This window comes from Mycteria americana, chromosome 1 (assembly GCF_035582795.1).
Source record: "Mycteria americana isolate JAX WOST 10 ecotype Jacksonville Zoo and Gardens chromosome 1, USCA_MyAme_1.0, whole genome shotgun sequence".
Taxonomy (NCBI): Eukaryota; Metazoa; Chordata; class Aves; order Ciconiiformes; family Ciconiidae; genus Mycteria; species Mycteria americana.
In genome coordinates this window covers 220,103,116-220,109,115 of record NC_134365.1, presented here as the reverse complement: position 1 = coordinate 220,109,115, position 6,000 = coordinate 220,103,116, and the positions used below count along the sequence as shown (strand labels likewise).

The 6,000-nt window shown below is 46.9% G+C and overlaps 1 protein-coding gene across 1 annotated transcript in view; it reads left to right on the top strand.

The window, feature by feature from the left end:
• Positions 1-334: 334 nt before the first annotated feature.
• Positions 335-6,000, top strand: part of UVRAG (UV radiation resistance associated) — a 98,822-nt gene continuing 93,156 nt past the window's right edge. Inside the window, exon 1 of the mRNA XM_075491310.1 lies at positions 335-584. Coding sequence (XP_075347425.1) covers positions 504-584 — 81 coding nt within the window. The 5' untranslated portion in view covers positions 335-503. The remainder of the gene's footprint in view (positions 585-6,000) is intronic.

The window sequence follows — 6,000 nt, the reverse complement described above, 5'->3', positions numbered from 1 at the left end:
CCCCCCCCCGCGCACCCACCCAGCAAAATATTTTCGTCCCACCACGTGATAAAAACAGCTCCCCACACACGTGACGGAGGACGAGCGATGTCAATCAAACCCGCTTTCCTCCAATCATCAGCCGCTCCTTCAGGATCCGTCCCGCCTTCCGGAAGTCGGCGCTCCAATCGGCGCCGGCTCCCGTTCCAACGGTTTGACAGAGGCCGCGGAGAGGGGCGTCGATTGGCGTTCGTTTCAGCCAGTAGAGTCTCAAAGACGCACCCGGGCTCCCGCCTCTGTGGTGCATGAGCCAATGAGGGAGCGGGACGCTCCTTCCCTCCCGCCCCCCGCCGCCCGCCCCCCAGCACTGCGGTAATATGGCTCCGTAGCGAGCGGCCCGGGCCGGTGCTGCTGCCGCCATTAACCCCTGGGTGCCCGGCGGTGGCGGCGGCGGGGGGGGAGCGGCCCGCGGGGCTCATGCGCAGGCGCTGCAGCCGTTGTCCGGCCGTTGCCCTGCCGTGAGGATGAGCTCGGCCGCCGGCCCCGCCGCTTTACCCCCGGGCTCCGCCACCCGGGCCTTGCATGTGGAGCTGCCCTCGCAGCAGGTACGGCGGGCCTCGGGGAAGAGGCGGCCCTCAGCTGGGGGGGGGTGCCCTGAGGTGTAGGCGGGGTGCTCCCTGAGGTGAAGAGAGGGGTGCTCCCTGAAATGTGGGGTGCCCTGAGGTGAAGGGAGGGTGCTCCCTGGAATGTGGGATGCCCTGAGGTGAAGGGGGATGCTCCCTGGGGTGCGGGGTGCCCTGAGGTGAAGGGGGGATGTTCCCTGGGGGGGAGAGTGCCCTCAGGTGAAGGGGGGGATGCTCCCTGAGATGTGGGGTGCCCTGAGGTGAAGAAAGGGGTGCTCCCTGAGGTATGGGGTGCCCTGAGGTGAAGGGGGGATGTTCCCTGGGATGTGGGTTGCCCTGAGGTGAAGGGGGGGATGCTCCCTGAGGTGTGGGGTGCCCTGAGGTGAAGGGGTGGAGAGGTACTCCCTGAGGTGTAAGGGGGTGTTCCTCGAGGTATGGGGGTGCCTGAGGCAGAGTCCTGAGCTGATGGAAGGAGGGTCCCTGAGGCAAGGGGTTTTGAGCACCCTTCTCTTGTTCTGGTAGGAAGATGAGAGGGTGAGGTCCCCTTTGCATGGGGGCAGGGGCCTCTGCCTCTCTCCTGTCAGTACTGGAGAGTCGGGGGGGGGGGGTTCCCTCTCCCTGAGAGGCTGCTTCTGTGCCCATAGAGGTGCTGGGTGCAAACTAAAGCTGGGACTTGCAGCATAGATAACACCCAGATAAATTGGCTTTAAGCTTGGGTACCGGATGAGGCGGGAGCAGTCGGGGTGCCCTCTCCTCCTGTGGTGTCTCTTAATGGGGTGGGGGATGAGCATGGATAAAACGTATTGTGTATTCTGAAAAGTGGTGAAATGTTCCCTCCCCATCACATCCTTCCTCCAGCTAACTCTGTTTTTCCTGTTTGCTGATAGTTGGCTTTTGGTTTACTGGGCAACCGTCCCACGTTTTAATTTTGGAGAGCATTAGGAGCAAGGTTAAGTGAGGAAGTCTAGGCTCTGCATGAGGGTTTAGCAATCTGTATCAGACTAAGTCTGTGCCCTTTCCCCTCTTGCATGCAGTGACTTCTATTGTACGGGAGCTTAAGCAGTAGTGGTGGAGAGGGGAATAATTACTTAGCAAAGGCATGCATTTCTGAGGAATACTGTAAGATGTGAGTCTGCACTTGGAGTTTTGGTTCATTGCCTCGGTGCAGTCGACGTTATTAAGAAGTAGACACGTGATCTCAGTTACTTGGGCTATGTGTTACCAGGTGTGAAAATGAAAGAGTTACTAGAGAAAAATCAATAGATGTCAACTTGAAATGAGGATGTAACTGCTCCTCGGATGACTGTGATTTACCAGACATCCACTTAGGGGCAAAGGGGGGGAATGGAGATGGCTCTTGGCCACCGGAGCCGTGCAAGTATTGACCCTAATTTGAAAGCGAGTACTTATTCTAAAATGTGAGCATTTTCTACGTTAATGAACATAAACATGAGCAGTGCTTTGGATGAACTTTACAGGGAGCAGTGGATCATTCAGGAGATAAAGTATGGCCTTCCCCATGCTAAATGTTTGGTTTTATTCTTTCCCAGGGTTGTGCAAGAACCAAGTGAATGCTGCAGGGAGAAGCCTTAGTTATTAGTCATTGTACTTCATTTGTGAAAGTGAGACCAAAACACAGTCTGTCTTCTAGGAGCAGAAACTTTTGTAGGAGTTTGTAGGAGCAGAAACTGAATCATCAATTATAGGATGTTCTGGTCGAGTAAATATTTGGTTTAAGCCACATAGGATGCTTGTATGGTTGCTGAAGAAAAGTTAATTGTAGCAAGCGTAAGGCTGTGACAAAGTCTGAGGTATTGTTTTGCTGTGTGCTCTGCAAATACAAGGACCATGTGCCGAGGTATCTGTATGCTGTGTCAGTGCCTGCAATCAAATCAAGAAGCTCTGAAACTACAGTTGGATGCACTGATAACAAATTATCCTCTTTCACTGTATTATCTGAGCTTAAAAGTCTGTTACTGAATTGCAAGATACCTTAACTTGAAGGGGCTATCACCCTGGAGATATTTTACTGCAGAATCATGAAAAAGGATGGAAAAGTCATTCCAGTCTATTGTACCACTTCTATAACGCAGAAATCTGGCTGATCTGAGTATGGTGCTATGTAACGCAAGGTAATTGTTTTCTACCTGCCAGCACAGAAATCAACTTGGTGATTTGTTTTAGTAGGCAATTTTCTCTAGAACACCCAGTGCTGCATTTTTTGACTATAAGGATGAGAGTAAGATGGTCTGAGTCATGGCTATAAATCTCTCTAAAGAACAAATTCTCAAATGTGAACTTAAGGTGAGAGCTTTTAATGACTGAAGTGACTTTTTAACAACTGAAGTGTTGAAGGTGTAGTTTGGGTTTAGTCTAGATTAATTGTGCCAGTGAAATTCACATTGATTAGAAAACAAAGCTCCTTCTGCTGACACATTTGCAGGGGTGAAAAGTCATGTCCAAAACCTTTTGCTGGTAGAAGAAATCAGACTATTCTTTAATTTGTTCATTGGTGGCAGGATTACCTGGCCTAAGAATGCCTTTTGCTGTTGTATTCTACGTTTTATGTGGAAGAAATAGAGGATGGGGCTGTAAAGAAATGCATCTGGTTAAGCATAAAATTCCAATTTGTGTCCCTAAGTAATTGTGCCAGGATGTCGTTTTCTTTTGCTGGAAGACTGAGTCTAACAGAACTGAAAACGTGTTGTGAAATAATTACACTTTAAAAGAAGAGATTCTCTAGCATTATCTCTTCCTAGTTGCTCGATGCAAGAAAGCCAGGAGTGTCACGATAACTTACTGATTTCTAAGTAATCAAAATGAACTTTTCAGTCCTGTCACTATAAGCAGTTCAAAGCAATGGGGGGTGGGGGAGCCAAACCTTTCAGACTCTTATATTCTAGATGGAAGGAGTTGGACAAAAAAATGCAGTCTTAACATAGAGAGCCAGTCATGCTGCAGTCAAATGATCTGTCAAATGCTACCGTGCAAATTGCTGACCAAAACAGATGTCATGTGTGATTGTCTAGAGACAGGAAAGCACATCTTCGTGGACTCCAGAACCAGTGCCTCCAGCACTTCAAACTTTTCCTTCATGCTGAAATTGATAAACTTTTGCGATCAATTCCAACATTAGAGAGACTGAAGCTTTTAATGAACTATGAGATAGTGTTTGAAGACCTGCAGGCTTGACCTGGAACTGCATGTACTGTTGTACAAACAGCTGTACTGATGTACTGTTTGTAGGGAGTGATTAGGGAGTTGTAAGGAAGAAAAAGAACCCATACTTTTTTTTTTTTAAACAAATGATTTCCAGTCAGTCTTGGGTTCAGGCATTCAGTCAGATCCATGTCCATAGACTGAAGCATCCCTCTTTTCTAGATGGCTAACCAGGGCGTGAATAAACTATAGGTGTATTTGGTTTTGGGTGGAGCAGAGGAGGATCCCTCAGAAATAATGGCTAGAACCATTTTAGAAAATGACAAAAATGTCCCCTACTATTTTACTGTGATAAAGATAGATGACAGAAGAAAAGTGAACAAAACCCAATGTGGATTCTGGTGTAGTAGGTGAGTATTAAGTTGTACGTGTAGCAGCTTAGCACTTCTGTGACTTGGCTGATTGCAAAGTGGTATTTCAACAGCTTGTTCCCAAGTGGTTTGACCGTACACCAGCCACAGGGAAAATGCTCATCAGCCAGTTGCATCTCTGCCACCAGTACTTGCCAGCTGTAAGCTAAAATGTGTTGTCTGCTCATGTTGCTAAGTTCCACTGGCCTGATTGGTGATCAGTTGCAAGAAGCTTTCTTCTGAAGATTATCTATGGCTTACTTCTAAATTATAGGGGGAAAACAATACGTGATGTTTAGACTGTACAGAAGGCAGTCCTAGAATGGCACCACAGATCACCTCCATCTATATCTGCTTTTTTCCCTAGGAAACTGTTCAACTCTTGGACCCGTATTATTGATACCTTGATGTAAGCAATTTTCTGCTCACTGGAGATAGCCTGGGTAATGGGGGAAAAACAGCTAGATATTATAGATACCAGGGGATACACTAGGAGCTGTACACAGAGTTAGGTCTTTTCCATCAGAAGTTTTAGTTCCATTTCAGTGTCAGTCAATCACATTTCTGTATGCCCTGTGTAGTGATGTCCAAGGTGGGCTCCCAAGATGAGCTGCTCAGAGAATTTGGATGTATTGCATGGGAGGGTGTGTGTGAGAGAGTTCGGTATGCTCTAGTGAATATGGATGTGGTGGTAAGAAGGGAAGGGGTAAACTGTGCCACTGTGCACAGCCATGAATGGTGTTAGACCAAAGTGCAGGTAACCCAATATCTTCTATATCTTTCAGTTCATGGACATCTCTTGTCAGACGGTGAAAGTTTCTGTGGAAAGGAGCAGCAATGAGCTTTCAGCCACAGATGTCAGAAGTAGGTGTTTAGGGCAGAGCAAAACAGAGCAAACATTTAGTGAAACTTCCCAAGGACACTCTGTAGCCTCCATTCTCTTTCAGTCTGGGATTCATAAAGAACCAGTTGGAGTTTGGATTTCTAGGAGCCCGAGAGCAACGCTTAGCAAACATGGTGGCTTCCATACTAGCTTAACTCTGGGAGCAGTTTAGCTTATGCAGTGAGGGACAGAGGTTTGAGATGATAAGGGCAAGGGGCCTGAACTGGTTCCATGATGAGCCACACAAGGCTTCCTTGCACTCTGAACTTCAGTGAACTGCAGAGCATCATACTTGTTTATACTCAGTACTGATACAGACTTGTCAGACTAGATGCATGTTGGTTTCATGAAATGCTTGTTGGCATTTCCAGCAGCCAGGTAAAACTATCATGTGGCCAGGATTTGTTTTCTCCCATCCTGCCACTGCTCAAACAATGGGTTATTCCTGTCCTAAACCTGTTTGGCAGGGAAGGGTCCTTTGCTTTGAATACTGAATATCAAAATCTTATTTAGGAATTGAAAAACTTCTGTCAGCCAAACAAAGTTCTGGACCAGACCCCTAAGTGGTAGGAAGAAAATCCCCCCAAATCTACTTTGAACGTGAAACCATGCTGTAATGTTTACCTTCCATAAACTGGTTGCCTGTAGCAAAGGGATCGAATTCAAAGACTGCGAAGGCCCTTTTCAGGTTTATACTCTTATTCATGGTCCTTCCTGTAAAGAAATGTGAAGCTGCTGATGAGATCTGAATATCTCGTTCTGTAAAATTTCTTGTACAATAAATTGTTCCATTGAACTACATTTAAAGAAATGATATATACTGAATATTTAACAGTCTTTGAGCTTTTGGGATTTTAGTAATTGCACGAGCTTAATATACACGCTTCAGAAACTTTCATTGCTACCCTGTTTGAACCCAGGATGCAAAGGAATGTAAGTCATGAGT